The sequence below is a fragment of the Pleurodeles waltl genome, chromosome 3_1 (assembly GCF_031143425.1).
Source record: "Pleurodeles waltl isolate 20211129_DDA chromosome 3_1, aPleWal1.hap1.20221129, whole genome shotgun sequence".
In the NCBI taxonomy this organism is placed as follows: domain Eukaryota; kingdom Metazoa; phylum Chordata; class Amphibia; order Caudata; family Salamandridae; genus Pleurodeles; species Pleurodeles waltl.
Genome location: NC_090440.1, coordinates 1332776888 through 1332802950, shown reverse-complemented (window position 1 = coordinate 1332802950; position 26063 = coordinate 1332776888). Strand labels below are relative to the sequence as shown.

At 42.7% G+C, this 26063-nt stretch overlaps 1 protein-coding gene across 4 annotated transcripts in view; it reads left to right on the top strand.

Moving 5' to 3' along the window:
* The window catches only part of LOC138285127 (carotenoid-cleaving dioxygenase, mitochondrial-like), a 374127-nt gene that overhangs the window by 254743 nt on the left and 93321 nt on the right, over window positions 1–26063 (top strand). For all 4 annotated transcript variants that reach the window (XM_069224694.1, XM_069224690.1, XM_069224692.1 and 1 more), the window contains one exon: window positions 20399–20509. In XM_069224694.1, coding sequence (XP_069080795.1) covers window positions 20399–20509 — 111 coding nt within the window. The remainder of the gene's footprint in view (window positions 1–20398; window positions 20510–26063) is intronic.

The window sequence follows — 26063 nt, the reverse complement described above, 5'->3', positions numbered from 1 at the left end:
GGGTGTTATATAGATGTGTTTTACAGGCAAATTATGTGTTAAAAATAATTTTGCGCCACCATGTGCGATATTCACAAAAAATCACAAATCTTTGCAAATTATTCTCAAAATATTCTCAAACATGAACAAAATTGAAAAAAAAAACACAGACTCATTCATACACTAATAAATTCACTCATTCATGCACTCAGAGAGTCAGAAGCCCACTCACACACCTACTTAGACACTCATGCACCCACTCAGGCCCATTCATAGACTCACGCACCCACTTTCAGACCCACTCAGACACTTCCGCACTCACTCACAGATCCACTGACAGAGAGAGGCCCTGTGGCCAACCTGTGCTGCGCATGGCCAAAGGGGGTGCACGGCGTGGGATTGGGTAGTTATAAAGGCTGTGTAGTCATTAAAATTACTTTACGTAAAAAAACATAGAAATTCACTGAAAAAAACTAAGGTTACAGAGACGTTAAAGTTAGGTTCTGAATTTCAGCAGTTATAGTTAGAATTATTTAAAGTAACTACAACTTGTACCTTCGCCATGCCCAGCTAATTATGCCACATGTTATATCATTGATGAGATCTTATATGACATCTTTGATATTATCACTGCAGCATTTGCAATATAATTATAAGAAAACGGTGTATGGCAAAGGTGTGCTTTATAATTATATATAGTTAAAATTTATGTACATGTGTGTGTGTATATATATATATATATATATATGTTCGATGGCATGTGTAGCTGCAGATACACATGCTGTGCATATCCGGCCATCTAGTGTTGGGCTCGGATTGTTACAAGTTGTTTTTCTTCGAAGAAGTCTTTCCGAGTCACGAGATCGAGGGACTCCTCCCATTTCGGCTCCATTGCGCATGGGCGTCGACTCCATCTTAGATTGTTTTCTTTCCGCCATCGGGTTCGGACGTTTTCCTCTTCGCACCGTGTTCGGTTCGGAAAGTTAGTTAGATATCGGAAAATTCGACGGTATTGTTTGCGTTCGGTATCGTGTTAGTTAACGCAGATCGACACCGAATTTTGAAGATCTCCTGTGGCCCTTCGGGGTTTCGATTCCCCGGCAGGGCCTGGTCGGCCCGACCACGTGCGTCTACAAGACTAATGGAACGGACCCCATTCCGCTTCTGCCCCGAATGCCACAACAAGTATCCTTACACCCATCAACATTTGGTCTGTAACTTGTGTTTTTCTCCCGAACACAAAGAGGATACCTGTGAGGCCTGTCGAGCGTTTCGGTCGAGGAAAACGCTGAGGGACCGGAGAGCAAGAAGGCTTCAAATGGCGTCGGCCCGTCAGGACACCACGACTTGGAGGAAGAAGAAACCTTCTCCATTGCTGACTCGGACGAGGCCGAAACAGAACAGACATCAAAAACCGTGAGTAAAACAGCCCCGGCCAAAACTCACGTAAAAATCATCAAAGCCCAGGGGTGCCACCGCCGGCAGGCCATGGCTTAACCCAAAAAATCGGTGACCGTCCACCGGCACCGAAAAAGGGCACACATGTGTCGAAGTCATCCGACTCTGGTCGAGATACCGGACAGAACAGACTCGGCACAGAGACACTGGTTCAGAACAATCTCGACATCGAGATAGCGGCACTGAGATGAGTCGGCACCGAGAGATCGGAACAGTGAAACTCAAAAAAGTGGCTTCGGAGCCGAAAAAGACTGTTGAAAAGGTTTCGATACCGAAACATCCGGCTTCGGAGCAGAAGACAAGTTCCTACACCGAGGAACAAGGGCTTTCCACACAAATGCAAAGCCATAAATTCGGACAAGAGCTAGAAGCAGGGGAGCCAGATTATACACAGAGAAGGCTCCATATCCAAAAGGAGACGGGAAAGATAAGCACTCTCCCTCCTATAAGGATGAAAAGGAAACTTGCTTTCCAAGATAAAGATAAACAACCACAGGCAAAGGTGGCAAAACAAGTAACTCCGCCACCATCACCACAACGCTCACCGCAACCATCACCAATTGCTAGCCCACCTATGATGCAGTCTCCAACGCACAGAGGCATGAGCCAAGATGACCTAGAGGCATGGGATCTTTATGATGCGCCTGTGTCAGATAATAGTCCCGACTGTTACCCAGCAAGACCATCACCACCTGAAGACAGTACTGCTTACACACAGGTGGTGTGCAGAGCAGCTGCTTTTCACAACGTGACACTGCACGCTGAACTGATTGAAGATGACTTTTTATTTAATACACTGTTGTCCACACATAGTCAGTACCAGAGTCTTCCGATGTTACCGGGAATGTTAAAACACGCAAATCAAGTATTTCAAGAACCCGTAAAAGGCAGGACCATCACTCCTAGGGTGGAGAAAAAGTACAAGCCTCCCCAACAGACCCTATGTACATCATGCAGCAACTGACACCTGACTCAGTAGTAGTAGGCGCAGCACGTAAAAGGGCGAATTCACACACCTCCGGAGATGCACCACCACCCGACAAAGAAAGTCGCAAGTTCGACGCAGCGGGGAAAAGAGTGGCAGCACAAGCAGCCAATCAATGGCACATTGCCAATTCAAAGGCTTTGCTGGCAAGATATGACAGAGCCCACTGGGATGAAATGCAGCACTTTATTGAACATCTGCCCAAAGAATTCCAAAAGCGTGCACAACAAGTGGTGGAAGAGGGCCAAAGTATCTCAAATAACCAGATACGATCGGCAATGGACGCCACAGACACAGCTGCAAGAACTGTAAATACAGCGTTCACAATTCGGAGACACGCATGGCTACGCACCTCAGGATTCAAGCCCGAAATCCAACAGACTGTACTTAATATGCCTTTTAATGGACAGCAGTTGTTTGAGCCGGAAGGGGACACAGCTATCGAGAAGCTGAAAAAGGATACAGATACGGCCAAGGCCATGGGCGCGCTCTACTCCCCACAGAGCAGAGGCACTTTTAGGAAGACACAATTTAGAGGGGGGTTTCGGGGCCAAACCACAGAACCCTCAACCTCACAAACCAGGCCCACATACCAGAGCCAGTATCAGAGAGGAGGCTTTCGGGGACAATACAGAGGTGGACAGTTCCCTAAAACTAGAGGGAAGTTCCAAAGTCCAAAGACCCCTCAAAACAAACAGTGACTTCAGTGTCACAAATCCACAACACATAACACCAGTGGGGGGGAGACTAACAGATTTTTACCAAAATTGGGAGGAAATAACAACAGACTTGTGGGTCCTAGCCATCATCCAACATGGTTATTGCATAGAATTCCTACAATTACCACCAAATGTGCCTCCAAAAACACACAACATGTCCAAACAACACATGGATCTATTACAGCTAGAGGTCCAAGCGTTGTTACAAAAAGATACAATAGAACTAGTACACAATCATCAGAAAGGAACAGGGGTTTACTCCCTGTACTTTCTCATACCCAAAAAGGACAAAACTCTAAGACCCATATTAGATCTCAGACCACTAAATCTTTACATCAAATCAGATCACTTTCACATGGTGACACTTCAAGACGTAATCCCCTTGCTCAAGCAACAAAACTACATGACGACATTAGATCTCAAGGATGCGTACTTCCATATACCCATACATCCTTCACACAGGAAATACTTAAGGTTTGTAATCCAAGGAGTACATTACCAGTTCAAAGTGTTACCATTCGGGATAACAACAGCACCAAGGGTATTTACAAAATGCCTTGCAGTAGTAGCGGCACATATCAGAAGACAGCACATACACGTATTCCCGTATCTGGACGATTGGTTAATCAAAACCAACACACAAGAACAGTGTTTTCAACACACAAAATACGTCATAGAAACCCTTCACAAACTAGGGGCCAGATGTAGCAAAGGGTTTGCGCCTCGCAAACAGCGAAAATCGCCGTTTGCGAGGCGCAAAAGCCTCTTTGCTATGCAGAAATGCATATTGCGAGTCGGGACTGACTCGCAATATGCATTTCAGAATCGCAAATAGGATGGGGTGTTCCCTTCCTATTTGCGATTCGGAGTGGGATGCAATTCCATTTACGACCGCATATGCGGTCGCAAATGGAGTCGCAGTTACCATCCACTTGAAGTGGATTGTAACCCACTCGCAAATTGGAAGGGGTCCCCATGGGACCCCTTCCACTTTGTGAATGGACCCACTAATATTTTTTCAGGGCAGGGAGTGGTCCAAGGGACCACTACCTGCCCTGAAAAAAAAACGAAACTAAAGGTTTCGTTTTTTTTTTAAATGCAGCTCGTTTTCCTTTAAGGAAAACGGGCTACACTTAAAAAATAAAAAAAACTGCTTTATTGAAAGCAGTCACGAACATGGAGGTCTGCTGATGACAGCAGGCCTCCATGTTTGCGAGTGCCTATACTCGCTATGGGGCCGCAATTTGCGACCCACCTCATGAATATTGATGAGGTGGGTCATTGCGACCCCATAGCGAGTTGCAGTCGGTGTCTGAGACACCGTACTGCATACCAATTTGCGAGTTGCAAATTGCGAGTCGCATGGACTCGCACTTTGCAACTCGCAAATTTTTTATTTGCTACATCTGGCCCTAGGTTTCTCACTAAACTACCAAAAATCACACCTACAGCCATGTCAAATACAACAATACTTAGGAGCAACAATCAACACAAAAAAAGGGAAGTCCACAAAGGGTACAAGCATTCCAAAACGTAATACAAAGCATGCACCCAAACCAGAAGTATCAGGTAAAATTAGTGATGAAACTACTAGGCATGATGTCCTCATGCATAGCCATTGTCCCAAACGCAAGATTACACATGCGGCCCTTGCAACAGTGCCTAGCAACACAATGGACACAAGAACAGGGTCAACTACAAGATCTAGTGTTAATAAACCGCCAAATACACACCTCGATACAATGGTGGAATCATATAAATTTAAATCAAGGGCAGCCTTTCCAGGACTCAGTGCCTCAATACTTGATCACAACAGATGCCTCCATGGTAGAGTGGGGAGCACACCTCAACCAACACAGCATCCAAAGACAATGGGACACTCAGCAGAAACAACTTCACATAAATCAGCTAGAACTACTAGCAGTGTTTCTAGCGTTGAAAGCATTTCAACCGCTAATAGCCCACAAACACATTCTTGTCAAAACAGACAACATGGCAACAATGTATTACTTAAACAAACAGGGAGGCACACATTCATCACAACTGTCTCTTAGCACAAAAAATGTGGCATTGGGCGAATCACAATCACATTCACCTAATAGCGCAATACATCCCAGGAATTCAAAACCAGTTGGCAGACAATCTCAGTCGAGATCAACAACAGATCCACGAATGGGAGATTCATCCCCAGATACTACAAACCTACTTCAAAAACTGGGGAACACCGCAAATAGACCTATTCGCAACAAAAGAAAATGCAAAATGCCAAAACTTCGCATCCAGGTATCCACAGCCTCACTCTAAGGGCAATGCGTTATGGATGAGTTGGTCAGGGATATTTGCTTATGCTTTTCCCCCTCTCCCACTCATTCTGTATCTAGTAAACAAGCTGAGTCAAAACAAACTCAAACTAATACTAATAGCACCAACTTGGGCACGACAACCTTGGTACACAACACTACTAGACCTGTCAGTAGTGCCTCATATCAAACTACCAAACAGACCAGATCTGTTAACTCAACACAAACAGCAGATCAGACACCCGAATCCAGCATCGCTCAATCTAGCAATCTGGCTCCTGAAGTCTTAGAATTCGGACATCTAAACCTCACACAGGAGTGTATGGAGGTCATCAAACAGGCTAGAAAACCTACTACAAGACATTGCTACGCAAATAAATGAAAACGATTTGTTTATTACTGTCATAATAATAAAATTCAACCATTACACGCGTCCGCTACACACATTGTTAGCTACTTACTACACTTACAAAAATCTAAGTTAGCTTTTTCATCCATTAAAATACATCTCACAGCAATTTCAGCTTATCTGCAAATTGCACATTCAACTTCACTATTTAGGATCCCAGTCATAAAAGCTTTTATGGAGGGTCTAAAAAGGAACATTCCACCGAGAACACAACCAGTTCCTTCGTGGAACCTCAATATTGTATTAACAAGACTCATGTGTCCACCATTCGAACCCATGCACTCTTGTGAAATGCAATACTTAACTTGGAAAGTAGCCTTCCTAATAGCTATCACATCTCTCAGAAGAGTAAGTGAAATACAAGTCTTTACCATACAGGAACCCTTTATACAAATACACAAACATAAAGTGGTTCTACGTACAAAACCCACATTTTTGCCAAAAGTTATATCACCGTTCCACTTAAAGCAAACTGTGGAACTCCCAGTGTTTTTTCCACAACCAGACTCTGTAGCTGAAAGAGCATTACATACATTAGACATAAAAAGAGCTCTAATGTACTACAGTGATAGAACCAAACAGTTTCACAAAACAAAAAAATTGTTTGTAGCTTACCAAAAACCTCATACAGGAAATCCAATATCCAAACAAGGCATTGCCAGATGGATAGTGAAATGTATTCAAACCTGTTATGTTAAAGCTAAGCGAGAACTGCCTATTACACCAAAGGCACACTCCACTAGAAAGAAAGGCGCCCCAATGGCCTTTCTAGGAAATATACCAATTACAGAAATCTGTAAGGCAGCCACATGGTCTACGCCTCATACATTCACTAAACATTACTGCATGGATGTGTTAACAACACAACAAGCCACAGTAGAACAAGCAGTACTAAGAACTTTATTTCAAACAACTTCAACTCCTACAGGCTAGACCACCGCTTTTGGGGAGATAACTGCTTACTAGTCTATGCACAGCATGTGTATCTGCAGCTACACATGCTATCGAACGGAAAATGTCACTTACCCAGTGTACATCTGTTCGTGGCATGAGACGCTGCAGATTCACATGCGCCCTCCCACCTCCCCTAGAGCCTGTAGCCGGTGTAAGTTGATTAAAATTAAACTTGGGTAAGTGACATTTTCCATATATATATATATATATATATAAATATATATATATATATTCAATGAATAAACAAAGGTTACAGGGACGTTATAGTAAGGAAATAGAGTTAAAAAAGCCATGGAACCTCACTTGGAACAAAAAAAAGGTTACAGGGACGTTATAGTTAAATTCACATTTTAAACATACAAAACCATAGAAATGTACCTGCTTTAGTGAGAGTTTTCTCAAGTAACTATAATTCATGCCCTAAGGTAACTGTAACTGGCGGTGTCCCTCTGGGACCCCAGCACTAGAGCTAAGGGGTCATGTTGTGCATACCCTGGCCCCTTTTCTTTTTTTCTCACCTTATTTCTGGGTTCCTGGTTTGAAGTGTTGGCAGCCAATCAGAACTCGGCATCTCCATGCATGAGCTCTTGTTATTTGCGAAGTCGTCGAGGACGATCCGCGACCCTAGATTTAGAAATGTATTTTCCCTTTAATATCTCAAAAAATCCTGAACAGATTTACACCAAATTACTGAAAGCGTAATCTGCGTACCAAAAGCTACCTTTCTGCCAAATTTGGTCTAATTCCGCCCAGCAGTTTGGACTGTAGTCGTGTTCAAAACTCCTATGGGAATTAACTTGGGAAACGCACATTTTTGACTCCCCCTTTTTCTCAGCCCCCGCTTGACAGATCACCATGAGTTTCCCATGTGCAACAAGAATCAACAGCACACTTTGTGAAGATTTGTCAAACAGTGCCAAAGATATAGGCAAGTCAAAAAACACTTTTTCTATTGAAACACAGTCCTAACTATATCTACCTAACAGCGACTGCCACTGGGTAATATATATGCACTTTTATGTAGTGCAGCCTTAACCCAAAAGGTACTGGAGTAATTTACATGAGTATCTGTTATATTAGACAAGGACACATTCATTTTGTTCAGGCATGGGGAGAGTTAGTGATTTGCCCAGAACCACAGGATGTCGAGCAGATGCTGAAACTTGAACCTGGTTCCCCAGTTGCAAAGTCTGCAGCTCTGTCTGTAACACCACATCCTCTCCCCTAAGTGAAACATATAAACAAGGGCTCAACTGGATATAAAATATGTAAGATAGCAAATAATTTAAAAGTGCTTTCACAATATTTGGGAACTCACACAATATGTCCTCATTTTAGTTTTTTAGAGCACTAACCATAATTTCTATGGACATAAGACCCTCTCATTTTATAATTTCTAAAGGAAATGCATTAGGCATTACAGTTTGAATTACATCAATATGAAATCAAGGGTGCCACACTTTTATAATAAATATAGACTGTTTGCAGTCAGGTTGTTCATTACAATACTGTGGTGTGGCAGAGGTTAGCAGCACAGACTCAGAATAGTGATGGCAAGGAATAAGGTGCAGAGGCAAGACGTTGACAACGATGGGCAGGCAGGAGGGGCAGTGGCACCACAACAGACCATGGAGGGCAGTGGAAAAGGGAGCGGGGGCAACAAACCAACCATGCTTGATAGGCTGTGATAGAACAATAGAACAGACCATTGAGGGCAGAAGCAAGTGGCAGTGGCAGTACAACCATACATGCTAACAGACCTGATTCAGGCAGGAGACTCCTGATGTTTTTAAACCCAAAAGGATTTTATTTTATCTGTCTCCTGCCTGTAATTTCCTCCTTTTCAATGTAAGTCAATGGAAAATATCAATTCCCCAGGTTTCTTTTTCAAAATCTCCCTCTTACCAACGTCAAAATGTTGGCAGGTATGGTACATTTGATCTCAGAGGGCAGGAGGAATGGGGTAGGGACATGGACTTGGATAACAGAGGTCGGGATGGATTTGGGCAGGGGCACAAAACTGGCCTTACAGGGCAGGTGCCAAGAGTTGCCTCAGCACAATACAGCACACAGTGCAAGTGGGACGGCAGTGCAGAACAACATACCATGGAAACCCAACTCCCAGCAGGCAGCCAAGTCCATGCCATGCATGGCCTTCGGCGGTGCGCTGCCTGGATTTGACCGAAGGGCCTGGCCTGTGGCCACGCCCTGCATCCAACCCACCCTTGAGGACCCAAATCTCCACAGGTGCACAGTCCCCTTTTTTGGGTGGAGTTCCATGGATCCACGGTTCTATGTGACATCCAACATGCTACCTCTGGGGATTCGTTCCGCATTCAGAGTGAATCCCTAGAGGTGTCACTTTGGGTGTCGCATGGATCTGCGGGTCGATGGAACCCACCAAAAAATGTTTTTTTGTTTTTGTTTTTGTTTTAATTTTACCGTAGGGATGGTCCCTCTGTTTTGGGACCCCCTTTTTCCTCAGGCCCTGCATAACAAATCACCTCAAAACTTTAAAAAATTTCCATTTGCAGCCTAGGCAAAAAGTAGCACCCTTTTAATGAAGATTTGTCAAGCAGCACCAACAAAGGTATTCCCTATGTAAACACAATCCTAACTATAACTACCTAGTGGGACTTCCACTGGGTTATATATATATATATATATGTTTGCCTGACGGACTAGGCACTGGAGACCAGTAGCTCTCACACCGTTCTGCACCGTTCTGCACGCAGGTGCCGGGTGGCTCACGTCGGAGTGCAGCGCGGCGCGGAGTACGAACGCTGCCGCTACTGCCGCCGCCGCCACAGCTACTACTGCTTTTGGGGGGCCCGAGGGGAACTCTCGCCGGGAACTCTCGCCGGGTGGCTCGAAGCACGGAGCTTGGAGCTCGGAGCTCGGAACTCGCCGCAGCTTCTGGAGTTGGAGGATTCTGTGCACCCCGGCTGCAGTTGGCATTTGGCATTCCGGCAGGGGGTGTGGGCGACCCCCTCCCTGCACCTTTTCACCGCTGTGTGGGCGACCCCCTCCTTGCACCTTTCCACCGCTGTTGTGTTGCTGTTGTTGTTTCTGTGCGGCACAGCACGGCGGGACCAGGCGTGACCTGGTGTGACCTAGGCGCTAGAGGAGCCAGAAGCCAGACCCGGAAGGAGTCAGAGGGAGTCCTGCCATCCCCCCTGTGGACTTCCTGTGGCCTCCTGTGGCCCCTCTTGAAAAGACGCTGAGCGGGAGAGCAGACCGGGGCGAGACCAGGACAGACCGGGAGAGATCGGGTAAGCAGCCTTCCTGGGGGGGGGTCCCTGTTCATACACTGTTTACACACTGTTATACGGGACCCTTCCTGGCCATTGAACCCCTCTCCTGTTTCTACTCTCGGCCCGGCCCCGGTTCTAGCTCCGGTATCGGTGCTCAATCGCGCCACGTCGTCTCACCCAGCCACAGCAACAGCTTTAGCCACAGCCAGCCCTAGTCTCTCCTAAAGACCGAGCAAGGAAGGAACCCAGTAAGGAACCAAGGAGCCAAGGGGGGCGGTGAACGGTAACCGGAGGATGGTTGGGACAAGAGGAAAAACAAAGAAGGCTAGGGAGGCCAATAAGGCGCTCATTCACCTAGCGGAACTCCAAAGATCAGAGCAGGAACTCAAAAGTTTACAAGGTCTAGGGTTAGACCAGAACCAGGACCAGGATCAGGACCAGGACCCCAGAACCATCCAGCAATCCCAGGGGGGACTCGCAAACCTAGGTGAGGACACAGCAGAGGGTGTCCAATTCGGGTCTCCCGCCGATAAAAGCGATTCCGAGCCAGGAGAAGTGTCAGGTGGGACATTAGAAGTGGTGATACTGCCTTGTTTGCCTGTCCATACTGACTCCGATGACATTGGGGGTGCCCTACTGAATGCAGGAGAAACTGTAGGCGAAATTGTGGGGGGCCTTGTAAGTCCTCTGTGCAGGAGACATAAGTATACACTGACGCGCCTGGGCCCGGGAGGATCCACGGGAGTAAGGAAAATTAGATCAAAAATAAACACTATTACTAATTATTACAACCAAGTGAACTTGAACTCTGAACAGCCGCAAATGCAATGTCCTATAGCCAGTGGCCTCCGATCACAGCCACCGGGGGAAGTGGGTGGCTACAACGTGGGGGGGGGGGTGAACTGGAGCTATCAGTGACCGGGCTCCAGGACACTCGCCTACTTCAGCAGCAACAGCAACCGGTTGGTTTATCGCTATTATTCTGGCCAATGAGTAATCCCCTTGGGGATGGCGAAGTGGAGTTAAATAACTCCCCAAAGTGGAGCAACCTCCCGGGAGACCAAAGAAAAAGCAGCGAATTACTTTATCCTGACCCCCAAAGGGGACTATTAAACTCCGGGAACTTCTCACTAACATTCTCTCCACAATGTGCCCAAGCAGAATTCATAGCACTCCAAAATATAATGGGTCTGGAAACAGATTACTCACCATCTAAACAGACCCATAAAACCCCAGCGCCACAGCTTCACTGCGGAAGTCAAATTGTTAAAACTAAATTAACGCTGGGCAGACTCAACAGTAGTTCCTTCAGTCTGGAGCTGTCCTCGCTTGACAACTCCGTTACTGGCAACATAGACCCTCAACTAAACAGCATAACATCAGAAGATCTAAACTTCTTGGAAGGTAGTATAATAAAAGGCCACAGAGGAAAGGAAGGTAAGAATCCAGAAGGTCAGATAACCAATGAGCAAAGTGGAAACAGAGATGACCTCTCACTAGACCAACCAATTCTTAGCATCATGAAAGTTATATGTACAACACTGGGCTCAATTGCAACAACGATTATGGCCCAGTCTCAAAAATTTGACGAGCAACTTGAACTGACCAAACAACTTACATCCTCAATACAGTCTATAGATTACAGGATGGCCCTAGTAGAGGGCGTAATTAGGGAAAACCTGTTGCATCAAGCAGTGGCCGATAAAATGGACAAGTTGGACGGACAAGTCTGTGGACCACTGCTGGAAAAATTATTGGAAGTTCCAAAAGTAATCAAAGACATAATCGAAGACTGCAAATATAGCCTTAAAAGCACACAGGGGTGCAATTATGAGCTAGGAAAAACAGAATCTAGTTTAATTGAAAGGCCAACAGTCAGAGAAAATAGAGAAAGGCACTCTGGTCCAGGACGAGAGAACTATCCAGATGCAAAAAATCTGACACCTAAGATGGAGAGAACCAACGGAAGTCCTGAATTTGGAATCAAAGTCCCAAACATAGTAGAAAAAAAGCCACCGGGTAAAAGGCCTCAACTAACAGGCAGATGGAAAAACACATGGAAGAAAGCTAGAGGAAAAAAAAAGCACCAGCAGGAAAGGCTATAAATATGTTACAACAGATAGGCCTAATAGGAGAAATCAGGAACACAGGTGATGAGATCGCCCAACATCAGTATAGAGATAAAAGCATTAAGTCGGAGAGTTTTGAGAAACCTACTGATAAAGTTTTTAACTTTATAAATAAAAATCCTGGATTATTGTGCGACAAAAGTTGCACTCACCACTCCCATATACACCGTATACCCACTGGCCCCAGGGGATACCAAGTATCTGGGCATGACTTAGACAAAGAAAGGTGGTCTGGAAAAGATCCTGGAACAAATCATGGGATAAATGAGTCAAATGAGGTAAATGATCCTCCAGTCAACGAACAACCCAAAGGGAGCCCAGGAACATCCAAACCTAGCATTGGTATCGATAAGCACTTCCCAGCCAGTTCAGGTACATCACTTAAATACTGTAGAAGACCACTACGGAAAATGCCAGCAGCCTCCGAACTCCATTAGTGAGGGGGCAGAACAAGATAACAGCAAAGGCGAAAGTAGAAGGGCAGAGACCCCAGAGTATATACGAAGCGAACAAAGTACAAGAACAACCATGTGCGTGGACAACACAACAGCCCCAGTTCCCGCACCCCGGACAAAGGCAAAATATTGTTCTCAGGGCAGCCCTGAAAATTATAATCTCAGCAACCGGCCTGGGTGGATCACTGATTCGCCTGCACCATCACGCCCAGCACTGGATCTGGAAACTAATGAAATCGAAGGAAAAGGGGATAATTGGCCTCCAAAAAGGCAACCCTACGAAGAACAAAGGAAAAAAGAATTGCAACTGGGGAGGGAAAAAGGCCAGGCAAATCGAACATCTACTAGTCGGGCAGTTACCACTCAAGACAGACAAAATGAGAACACCCAACTCAAAGGAAGACTGTCGCAGGAAGGTGGCGGGCACACTGAGATCCGGTCTGAAACAATTAAAAAGCCTGAAGCTATGATCTTGTTCATGCCCGAGTACTCCTCAAGAGGAAGTCATGACATCCTGAATAGGTCTAACATCTTATTTCTTGTCAACTCCCTGCCAGCCTTACAGAATGTAACAACTAAAGATCTCCTTTCAGTAAGATTCATACCAAAAAAAGAATTAGAGAACGGGGAACTAACAGAAACAGTCTGGGCCTCACCTTGGATAGCAGAACAGATCTTAAAATGTTCAAATACGATGGAGACCTGGGGAATATCCATTGCTACTCTGCAAAAAGAACCATATCCAACAATACTTCTTGAAAAAGCTTCAAACCGAAACATGATGGGTAGGCAAGAGGCAAAAGGCAATTTTGGTTCGATACTTCAGGGAGCAATCAGCTCCAAACAACAACTCCCTGAACGAATAAACTTGAGTAATATGAGGTTCTGCCTGTTGGCTAATTCCCCTAGGAACAGTAGGGGCAATCCCCCACAATTACAGAATTGCAAAGAGCAATCATTTAGAAGCTCGTAGCAAAAAATGGATAGCTTGAACATAAAAAATAAAATCAGTCCCATATTAAAAATTCTAAGCTGGAACATAGCAGGTTTAAAAAACAAAATGGAAGATAAAGACTGGGTTGAATTTATCAAAAAACAAGACATCAGCTGCTTCCAAGAAACTTGGTCTACTCACGCTATTGACCTAGATGGGTTCTCCACCTTCCACTTACCTGCTATTAAGCAAAAAAAAGGAAGACCCTCGGGAGGTCTGAGTATTTGGATCAGAACTTCATTATTGAGGAACTCCGTAGTAACTCACACTGTACAAAGCAAGGGAATCCAGACGTTCGCAGTCAAATACGAGGAATGGTCACTCGAAATAGTAAATGTGTATTTCCCACCTATCAGCCGGGCTCAAGTTATGCCAGGGGTGCGGCTCCTTAAAGAACATATCCTAAATAAAAGAACCAAGGATCGGAGGAACCCAGTACCAGGTCATATGAACAGTTGCTCTCCCCAACCTTGTAAAACTTTTTTATTGATATGTGGTGACTTTAACACTAAACCTCATTCTATCCTCTGGGATGAACAAGTAGCAGAGGAAGATTATGCTTGGAATATCCCAACGCCTTTTATCCAACGTTGTAATGACTCCAAGAAAGGAGAATTAATCTTTGAAGCATTAATAGAAGGAGGAATCCGCACATTAAATGGGAGAACAAAGTCAGATAAAACCTTTAAATCTACCTTTCGAACTGGAAAAAGGCAAAGCATAATTGACTATATGGCAATAAACATCGAAGCCTGGCATTATGTCATCGATATGGAAATAAGGGACAGAATCGAGAGTGATCACGACCCACTGCTAATGGAGATAGTCCATCCGGACACGAGCCCAGGGAAGGCGGAGTCTCCATTCAACGGAAATAGCCTAACAATAACTATGAGACCAAACAGGAAAAATATATCCAGGTCAAATGAGGATGAATCTTATATGAGTGTACCCAGCCAAACCTGGTTGTCATCACTTAGCATGTTCTTAAATCCATCAGTTAATGATGCTATATCCCTCCTGCATAACTTTAATAATTTGCTATTGCAAACAAAAAAGGAAAAGATCAAGCATCCCCAAATCAATTCTAAAATGATGGAGGGCTGGTTCGATGAAGAGTGTTTAAAGCTAAAAAAAGTCCTTATCACAAGCACTGAAGAACCGGCACTTGAATGATTCCAATGAGCAACATTTTCATGGATGTAGGCAACAGTACAAAAAATTATTAAGCTACAAAAGGAAGATATTTCCACATAAACTTTGGAAAACTTTACTGCAAGCAATAAGGGCAGGGAACTCCAAAAAGTTTTGGGAGATAGTCAGGTGGGGATGCGAAGGTCCCCCGAAAAATCTAGAACTGAATATCAACCCCCAACTTTGGGTAAAGCATTTTACTACCTTGTATCAGGAAGTGGCCAAGACAGCACCAGGGACGACCACTAACCCAAACATCCTCACTCAAGGGCTGGCAGGCAGAAATCAAAGATTAAGTAAAGTATTTCCTCTTCAAAAGACTCACGCAGCATCTTCAAATCGGCTTGTTAGATTGGTAAACGGAACCCAGAATGTATTAGTCTCCAACGAATTTTCCAGCACAAATTTCACACAAGTAGCCCATGTCATTCCACGTGCAATGAAGTTAATATCGGAATTCAGTGAAAAAGAGATTAAACAAGTTATCCTCTTTCAAAAGCCGCATAAGGCTGCAGGCCCAGATGGTATCCCTTCAGATGCTTACCGTAACCAGCTAACGTTATGGTTACCTGCACTAGCCCGTCTATTCAACAGTGTTTGGCATTACGAGGTAATCCCTCCTTCTTGGAAGGAATCAATAATTGTTCCAATCCACAAAAAAGGGCCTCGGGACATGGTGAGCAATTATAGACCTACCTCACTGCTTGATAGTGTTGGAAAGATTTTTGCCAAATTGATTCAGTCGCGTCTAGACCAATGGCTTGAGGACGGAGATTTAATATCAACACACCAAGCTGGTTTTAGGAGAGGCCAAAGTACAACAGATCAACTTTTTAAGCTAAACATGATCTGTGCTAAATACGCCACCCTTAAAAACTGTCCATTATACCTGGTATTTGTGGATCTCCAAACAGCCTTCGACAGAGTAAATCGCCAAATATTATGGCAGTTATTGTCGGACATGGGCATACAGGGAAAAATCTTAAGGCTGTTAATTCTATTGCATACAGGAAACACTGCCAGGGTCAGATATACTACGAGAAATGATTATACGGCCGAAATTCCAATTGAGCGAGGTGTAAAACAAGGCTGCGTTTTGGCCCCAACCTTATTTAATTGTTATATAAATAAAGTAAGTCAAGTTTTGAAGGAATTAAATCTGGATGTGCCGAAACTAGCCAATGAAAGTATACCTATCTTGCTCTTTGCTGACGACGCCGTATTACTGGCAAGAACAGAGATGGCAATGCATGGACTACTTAGGGGCTTCGAATCTTTTTGTACCTCAAGGAGCATGGTAATCAATGAGGGGAAAACAAAGTTTATGATTCTCAACCAAAAACAGACGTTGCAATCGACTTTTAGGGCAAATAATAAGCCTTTGGCCCGAGTGGCCACCTATGATTACCTGGGCTGCAGATTAGATGAAAAACAGACATGGAAACCACAAATCTACAAAAGCAGAATTTCCTTGGCCCAACAAGCCGGAGCAGTACTCAGATTTGCAAAAGCTACAGGCAATCACTCCGTGAGCTCTGCACTGCTTGCATATAAAACAAAAGCAAGAGCTGCAGCACTTTACAGTGCAGAGATCTGGGGATTCAGAAAGATTCCATCAATACAAGTAACCGAGAACAAATTCTTACGCCGATTACTTTGTCTAGGTAATGCTACACCAATGAATGCAATAAGAATTGATCTACAGATAAGAAAGGTTGAGGACTATATCGCTCTGGCTCCAGTAAGATACTGGATCCGTATCTGGACAAAAGAGGCTCTCAAACCATTTAGAGACGTACTTAAGGACATCATGAAGCTGCAAAACTATCAGAAACTGCCCTGGTTCAAACATATCTCAACTATCCTAGCTGCTATCGGCCAGGATGACTTTTGGCTCCATCCAGAAAAAATCGGAAGGCCTAGCCTAGCTGTTATAAAAAAGGCATATTGGGAGCGAAAGACTGAGATTATGTGCGAGTCATTTAGCCCTCTATTTAAGCGGTATATTTTGTTTAACCAAGAGCTTAAACCAGCAATATTCATAGACAGTATTTATCCGGAGGAAAAAAGAGCTCTCTACTTTAAATTCCGTATGGGCACACTACCAGTGACAGCGGTGGTCAACAGATGGCAATCCGCTCCTCTGGGTAGATTAGAATGCTGTCCATGCCTTCATGGTGGTCCGGAAACACTTTCCCACTTCCTTTTATTATGCCACTTCACGCTCAAACTCCGTAAACTGTACCTTCGTCCACTTTTTAGATCTTACGGAGTTAGGAAGTGTAAGGAGGCGGAAGCGCTATGTATGCGTTCAGATGAGAAACACATTGTGACAAAGGTCTCAACTTATATCTTGGAAGCATGGAAATTACGCCTATCAATGCACCCACAGTTGGCATAGGCATAACAGCCTATGTTACCCCGTAGCTATTTAGCTTGAGAAATCGGTGCAGGGTAGTGTAAAACTGGGTTAGGCCCCGGGCCTTTATTAAATGGTTGGAAGGCTCTGCAAGGTCCCAAATGATTCGTTCCAGAATAAGACATTTTTAATATTAGATTTATAAAGTTTTTCTAGAATAAGTTAAGTTTTTATGTAAATTATGGTCAATTCAGGTTTTACGATAATGTATGGTAAATTGGACACATTTTGGTACATGTTAAATCAAAAATTCAAGCATAGTTTCCTTTTTACTGAGATGTTATATTCAATGTGATTTTTATTGAGTTTGATGGATTGATATTTATTGTGTGATTATTGTTAAGGCCGGATAGGCTAATAACAATTAAATAAATGGAAATATATACATTTTTAAGTTGAGCCTACCAGATTGAACAACAATCTGGGTAAAAATTACATATTATCAGCATACCTAGAATTTACAGTGAGTTTAAGACCACTCATTTTTTTTTAATCATCGGTTGGCATAGTTTTCACTCTCACTTCTTAATCGATTGCTTGCCTTGTCCATCCTGTACTTGTTCCGTCTCTGGGACACAGCCCCTTTACCTGTATCCTTTCACTGCTGATTTTGAAGCAACATATTTTTGTTTTTGCTCAAGCATTCCATGAGAGGATTGTGTTCTCCACTTGTCTCACTCACAGGCTGCTCTCACCCTACCTCCATGTTCTTTCTCATCCAGGTGCTTCCCTCCCTGTCTTCTGTGTTACTGTCTCTTGCCTGTTTGCTTTTAACCCCCTCCTGCATCCCACAGAGCTCATTTTGCTCTCTTTTGCGTTTGTGCTTCTCCACATACTCCATGTTGGTCTCCCTCATATGATGCTCTTACTCTGCCCTGTTGGCTGCCAGTTGCTTCCCACCCCGAGGCACTCCTTCATTGCTCACTACCCCTTCAGGTCTATTTTATATATCTTATTTTTTTGGGCAGGAGGGCCAGGCATGCCTTGAATTTAAAAAAAAATGATACTTAATTTTAATATTTTTTTCTGTTTACTATTTTGCATTAGTAAAAAAAGATACATCATGATGCATGCACATGTGCCTACAAAATTATATGGCTGCCTTTTATTATTTGCATCTGGCCATGCTGTACTGCTGATACGGTACTGCCTGAACAAAAGGCATTGGCAGAATCACTAGGTCTCAAAAATTAGTCCTATTGGCTTTGACAGTGCTTGTTCGAATTAGTCATTCTTCCAGAAGATATTGGCTTAGCCCAAGTTTTCTCATCAACTTTCTTTGCATCAATTACCAATGTCCTGTTTGAGCATCCTCTTTCTGAGCCGGATTACAATTGACAAAAGAGCAAGATTGACCATTTTCTTCATTACACAAACCATAGTAACTCAGTCGTATGTGTTTTATCCTAGATTACAAAACAGAATAATGTTCATAAACAAGATACACTGTGCTAGGTTTCACGGAGTTTGGCCCTTAAAGAATGTACTTACAGTCTGATAACTATTTCATCTGCAACTCGCAGTGTGAAGTAACTGGAAAGTTACGTTAATACATCATAAAACTGCTTTCATATTTGCAAAATGTCAGTAAATGAAAATCTCCAACTAATAGCCAAGCAGAGACAGGATGGGGAAAGGCAGCTAAAGGCAGTTTTCTTGCCATCACTTCAACTGTTTGTCACACATGCAGCAGGCCTTCAGTTTGCAAGACATGCATTAATATGCAAACAGGTTGTATCAAGCAGCAAATGCTCGAGAGGTATTGTTAGTCACTTAGACAACTGTTCAAACTTGGCCTTGCGGTGGAAGATTTGCTGCTCTGGATGCAGCTGCCCAGATGCCAATCCAGTGTGCACGTTTGTGATCTGTGACATGTTCAAGTTGGTTGTGTGTCACTATATTGAGGTCATATATACTGAGATAAGATATCTCAAGATATGTAATTACTATTTTTACCTCTTTCCCAGGTAAATGAGGAGGACCTAAGAATAGTAATTATAACCTTACATTACAATTCATTGGTAGGTCTTTGTTGTTATGTAATATCATTGTCGTGCAAGGTACCGGAAGTGATATAGTGACCCACGGTCAGTCAGTTATTGTAATCAATGATATCTTAGCATGGCCCACGTCCAATAAAGGTCAAAACGTTTGAATAACAGGAGCTTAATTGTGTAAAACACTGGTTCTTAATCTGTTGGCCCAGGAACCCTGCTGGTCTGCGAGGCCTACTCAGGGGGGCCATCACTGTTCTACATAATGAAATAATATTAAAATTAATACAATAAAATAAAGTGTATACCAATAAAGAATCAACATTGAAAATATGTAAATATATTTGACTGTGAAATAAACAAAATATTTGATAATTGAGGCATTTTGTTAATACTTGTTTCTGTATTTTTTGACGTTCAACTCATGGAGATTACATACCACACCCCCCGCCCCCGCCGCTTGTAATGTCTCAGTGGGGAGAAGGGTACCCAAATCAAGTAATGGTTCAGTGGGGGGCCCAGAAATCAAAAGGTTAACAACAGCAGGTGTAAAACATACTAAAAAAAATCGGAAATCGTACTCCTATTTGATGATAGGATATTGGATTACCCAGCATGTCACAGCTGGCCCTCACGGGCCCCACCCTACATAAAAGGAGTAATGAAAGCCACATTTTTCAGCGCATGTGTGTGATTTCCATGATCTGCATGACTAAGTGTAGCTTCTTCATAGCCTAGTAGGCATTCAGTCACACGAACTTGTTTATCTATTACATTATTTTCTGATAGAATAATTTAACTCGGTTAACATGTTTTAACATATCTTTTTACATTAGGTGATAATATGTGTGAAATATGTTTTGTACCTAGAGTAGATTTAACATCGCATGAAGAACTTATAGTATCATACGGTTTAAACCTCGACTGGAACCCTTGCTAATTGTATATTGCAAAATGTGTATTTAAAGTTAAATAAATGCTTTGATATTGTGAAAAATCCGTACATAAACAAATAGAAAACAAATAATGTACTCGTGGTTAAAGAGAGACCAGCTGAAGGCAGGGCGCAGTCTTCTAACTAGTTTGAAATTGAATGTTAAGAAGAATTACATGGATCCTTGCTAGGCTATTAACAATGTAATGCAATGCTTCTAGGAGTGGAAAGAGGAGGGGCTCTACCCTTCAGAGCCTGTTTTCGTCTCACAGCCAGAATCCAAAGAGGAGGATGACGGGGTTATTCTATCTGTTGCCGTCTCTTTAGACGAGGTAATAATTTAAAGCTTAAACTCTTTTCTCTTGTTCTCGCAACCGAATACTGCTTTGGAGCCTTTTGAAGGTGAAACGACTCGAAAAGCCCGCCTCTGTCTAACTTGTGGAGTTCTCCGCATTATGTTTCATGTGGAATTTCAAAATGTAAATCCGTATTGCAAGCTGAAAAGTATGCATGTAGGTACACAATAGTGTGACTGAAGGTTGATTTTATTTTATGTTTTTAAAAATGCCTCTATATTTGTTATGCTTGGAGGACAAATTATCGTGTGAATCAGCCTATCAAGCGTCTAGAAGAAGAGAAGCCTAGTAGTGACATCTAGCGGTCATAGATGTTTTCTTGCTGTTCCTCAATCCTCGAACAGATTTTATTATAATTTTCCAAAATGGACTCCAACTGACATTCCTGCCACAGTGCCACCTGGCGTCTGTGTTTGAGATAGTAAGGGAGAGTTTACCTCTAACCTACGACTAATTGTATGATGCCCGGTGACCATGTGGAGGGGGATAGAGAGGAATAGAATAGTGTCCTAACCAGCTGCCTAGAAAAATCAGGCGCAAACCGCTTTGATAGCATGCGCCCCTTTTCCCTTCGCCCGACGAGAATATAATATGTTTTGAGTAAAAAGATTCCTACTCAAAATTATGAAATACCCTTTCAGGCCTTTTACTACTGCCCACTCAGTGGTGATGCCAAAGCAGACTCCTTAACTCCCTGCTTGCAGGCCTGGCACTTCGTGCTCTTTTCAAACACTGAAGTTGTATTCCCCGTGTTATTCCCAGATTATCACTTTGACTGTCCCAGTTGACACAGACTGCCACCCTAACCTATTAAGCCTAACCCTCTACATATTAACATCCAAACGCAGTTTCAAGGCGCAACAAATAGATCTAACTATAAATAATACAGCACTGTAAAATACAGTAAGAAAAATAGAGACATTCTATAGAAATAGTAATAGATACCAAAAAGCATTGACAGCTTCAGTAGGTTTGACTTTTGTATTGTGTTTGTGTACTGAGAGGGGGTGCAGGTTAAAGCATCATTTTGTCAGCTAAGGAAGTCTGTAGTCCAAACCTAAAAATACCATTGAGCTACGAGCACCTTGAAATAGAAGATGGGGCTTCCCCTTGCCTTGTCACTTTTTTCACGCCACCTACCGCTTGATCAATTTTCAGGAAGCTGACATAAATTGAAGTGGCCTTGTCTATAATCAATTAGTGACTGTTGTTTGTCCATGGACATAAACACAAGACACTGTTAGCGCATCTGACCTTAATAAGTAAACTTACAAGGGGACGCAAATAGGTCGATGAACCTTTTGACTCTCAATTAAGATGATCCCACCATAACTGCAGTACTCCAGTACATGCAGATCAATAATCAATCAATAACATCAGGAATCAATGATAATCAATAGCATTAATAATCAATGGAGTCAGCAATTGTCACACACCATGACCTTTCAGTCATGAATAACCACACCGTTAGTAAAAGTTAGAATATTTATTTCCCTATATTAACAATGTTAAAGTCACGTAAAATAATCTCAAAATCAAATGATACACATACAGATACAACACTGGCTGTCCAAAACGCTGAAAGAAACACAATCTAATCAAAGCTTGAACTACTACACATTCCAAGGTTACAGTGCAAATTAATTACAGGAATAATTGTGCAGACAATATCACATACATTTAGATTCAGCAAAGAAATTCATCAAACGTTATTCCCTATTCGCAGACTTTAATTAGTGGGAATCCTTCTCTAACATCAGATTAGAATCAGCATGTTGGGCTTCATGCAAAACAATTTAGTAAACACAAATTTGTAAAACATCTAACTATGGCTCTATCAAAACAGTGCGGTTGGTACCTAGAAAGAAAAAGCAAATAGGCATAACAAACACGAGTACAATAATACCTTTCCTTAATTGGATCGGCAAGCTAAAATAGCCTTCATCATCAGGACATCAGTTCAGTGAGCAAGGCATCAGGATTCAGCACCAAAGTTCATAAAACACAAAGGGGCATATTTATACTCTGCTTGCGCCGAATGTGCGTCAAAAATATTGACACACATTCGGGGCAAACTCTGCCCCATATTTATACTTTGACGCCCGACCCCGCGGACGTCAAAATCCCACCATGTGCGTCATTTTTTGGAAGGGGGAACCTGCCTTACGTTAATTATATGCAAGGTAGGCGTTCCCTTCCAAAAAATGACTTTAAGGCCTGTGCGCCTTATTTATACTCTGGCGTCATTTTGACGCACAGGAGGGGGTGAGCCTTAAAAAATGTCGCACAGCCTGATGGGCGCCTTTTTTTAACGCCTGGGTCAGGGCGAGCGTTAAGGGACCTGTGGGCTCAGAAGGAGCCAAGAGGTGCCCTCCCCTGCCCCCAGGGGCACCCCCTGCCACCCTTGCCCACCCCAGGGGGACACCAAAGGATGAAGGGACCCATCCCAGGGAAGGAAAGGTAAGTTCTGGTAAGTATTCTTTTTTATTTTTTTAAGTGGCATAGGGGGGCCTGATTTGGGCCCCCCTACATGCCACTATGCCCAATAACCATGCCCAGGGGACATAAGTCCCCTGGGCATGGCCATTGGGCAAGGGGGCATGAGTCCTGTCTTTGCTATGACAGGAGTCATGTCAATGGGGATTGTGCGTCAAACAAAATGGTGCAAGTCCGGTGTGAGGCCTGATTTTTGTCTCAGACCTGACTTGCACCATTTTTTGACGCACAACCCCCATTTTCCCATACGCCGGCGCTGCCTGGTGTGAGTCATTTTTTTTACACGTATCAGTCCGCAGCGCCGGCTAACGTCATTCCATAAATAAGGCACCCGCATGGCACGTTGGAATGGCGTTAGCCGGCGGTAACATTTATGGCGCACAACTGCGTTGGCGCAGTTGTGCGTCAAAAAGTATAAATATGGCCCAAAGTCTTTAAGCATTACAGTTAAACATGTCTCTTGTCAAGATGCACAAGAAAGTAATGAACTTTTGGCTAGCAAGAAAATGGATAATGGGCTAAATGGCTGCTTCTTCTCAGTGCAGTCCTGTTAAGTTACATTTCCTGAAACTACTTCCCAAGTCCCTATTGGTCAAGGGATCGCATGTTCACACTTTGTCCAATAAAACTCCAACTTCACATCTATGAATTCTACAACTACTCTGTTCACATGTCACTGATTGGCTTTTCTTGCAATGTTCTCATCCGGCTCGTCAGGTAACAATATTGTTGCAGCTTATATTCCAATCAGTGTCTCTATTGTTCTCCTCCTGAGAAAGTCAGTTATACACACATTACACACATATTGTTACATTTATCAAGAACAGCATCTTCTAGCAATCGGTTCTCATGAGAAAAACTTTTAGCTACAAGCACATTGAAACAATACAATGGAAAATCACAGTTTAACTCTCTGAACAGCCATTTATTAAACGTTAAGAAATACAGCTTGACATAAGGCCGGGCAACTAGGCCAAGACACCTGATAAGTTAAGGCCTACAATTAATAAAGCCAATATATAATGCATAACCCTTAATATGGCATATTACTACATTAGTCAAACATATACTCAACATTTCATATTAGTAAACTATTAATAAGTGTACTTCGTGAACATTGCCGGTCACTCATCGTGATCACATTTTCAAATGTGTGCATTATTTTTCTATGTTATTATAATTTATACACAAAATCCATTACTCATAGTATAAGAACTCTCATTAATAATTTTTATTAAGACACCTGCGCTAGCAACCCCTCTTCTGATGACTAAATGTGTCATCCACTAAACTATCAACCACAAATTTTTACCACCGCTAAAAGTTTGTCAATTCAATCCCTTCATACTTTTGTTCCCTTTTCGAATTTTCCCTGAACAATTTCTCCCTTTTCTTTTCTTCCCTCCTCTGATCATTCTTTGACTTTTTCAATTTAATCCTTTCGCACAGTTTACAGATCATTATATTCCAATTAGGCAAACCACAATAATTATTATCCCCTGTATAGTTTTCAGTACAATCCCATTCCAAATGTTGCTGAGCCAATTTCTCACTGAAGCAAAACCTTTGCCAACCTTTTCTCAAACACCTGGTTCTTTCAGTTCTTGCAAGTCAGCACTTTCATTAGTCAGATTAGTAATTAAGTTTCTAATTTCTTTACTGTTACTAGGAAGGTACGAGAAGCAATGCCTAGAATTAATCATTCTACAAACTCTGCCATCCTTCGCTAAAAGAATGTCTAAAGCAAGATGATTCTGAAGAGTCATAGCTCTTTCAGCAGCTAACTCAGTATCTATCAGAAGTATGGCTCCTGAAAAATTTGACGTCATGTTATCCACAATAGTAGACAACTTTCAAATCTTTATCGAATTCAGAACAACTCCCACCACTGAAGGAATCATTGCTCCTAATATATCTCCCACTATACCAGAAGGAGACTCCCTCCTCTGTCTCTTATGATGTAATTCAGTCACTTTTGGGAATTTCTTCAAATCATTAATTTGAAAAATCTTTGGGAAAACTATTCCCAAATAACATGTTCCATACCGCCTTCTTGGAATTAGGACCACAGATGTAATGTATCCTAGGAATAGCTGTCCTGTCCATTCAACATAAAAGTCCATGTACTCTGAAACAAAAACACATGTTTACATTCACTTGTTCCCACAAACAAAGTATCAGCTCATGATTTAGGCCTATATATATATATACAGTTTCCCTTCGTGTTGCGCATCTAGAGCTAATCTCCCTTGTGTTTGAATTGCACTATAAGCATAACCATTCCTGTAAGGCCTTTTCTCTAAGTCTTTTTCTAACTTCTCCTTCAACGCCTTTCTTCTGTCATCTGTGTGATCTAAGAAGCTTTTCTCTAAAGGTATAAGCAAGCATGTTAGATTATTGCGGTGTGCGTAAGCTGTGTCAAACATCAATGTGGGTTCAAAGACACCTCTAACTAATACTATGTCATTATCCTTAGCTACCCTACTCAAATATCTAATTATAGGGACAAACAAAAACACCATGTCATAATTGGAGTAGAAATACTGAATGTACTCCTGGTTATAAAATCTTGTTAATAGCAGACTACAACTTATCCCATAGGTTAAATGCAGACCATGGTAAGTAACTCCTTCGACTGATGAAGGAATCTGTGTACACACATAACAATTCCTCGCATCCCTCGTCTCAACATACTCACTCAACAAGCAATAGTAGACATTGGAAGAAAGTTCTCCTTGCGCATTAGTGCCCTCATGCAAATATTTCTCATCTAACCTAAACTTCTCTATTGCTGTTAGTACAGTAGTTGTCTCAAAAGCAGAAGTATGGTTGGCTGCACCCTTATCAAGAACAGGCATACCCACAATCAGTAACACAAGCAATATCCCACATACAATCGCCAAACCAATACTCATATATTTACAGGGCCTAGTATTCCTACCCTGCTGGCTAATGTTACTCATGATCTGTAAAGAATCAGAAAGCAGAAGAACAATTTAGAAAACTGCAGCAAAATCAAAAACAAACTCTTTTG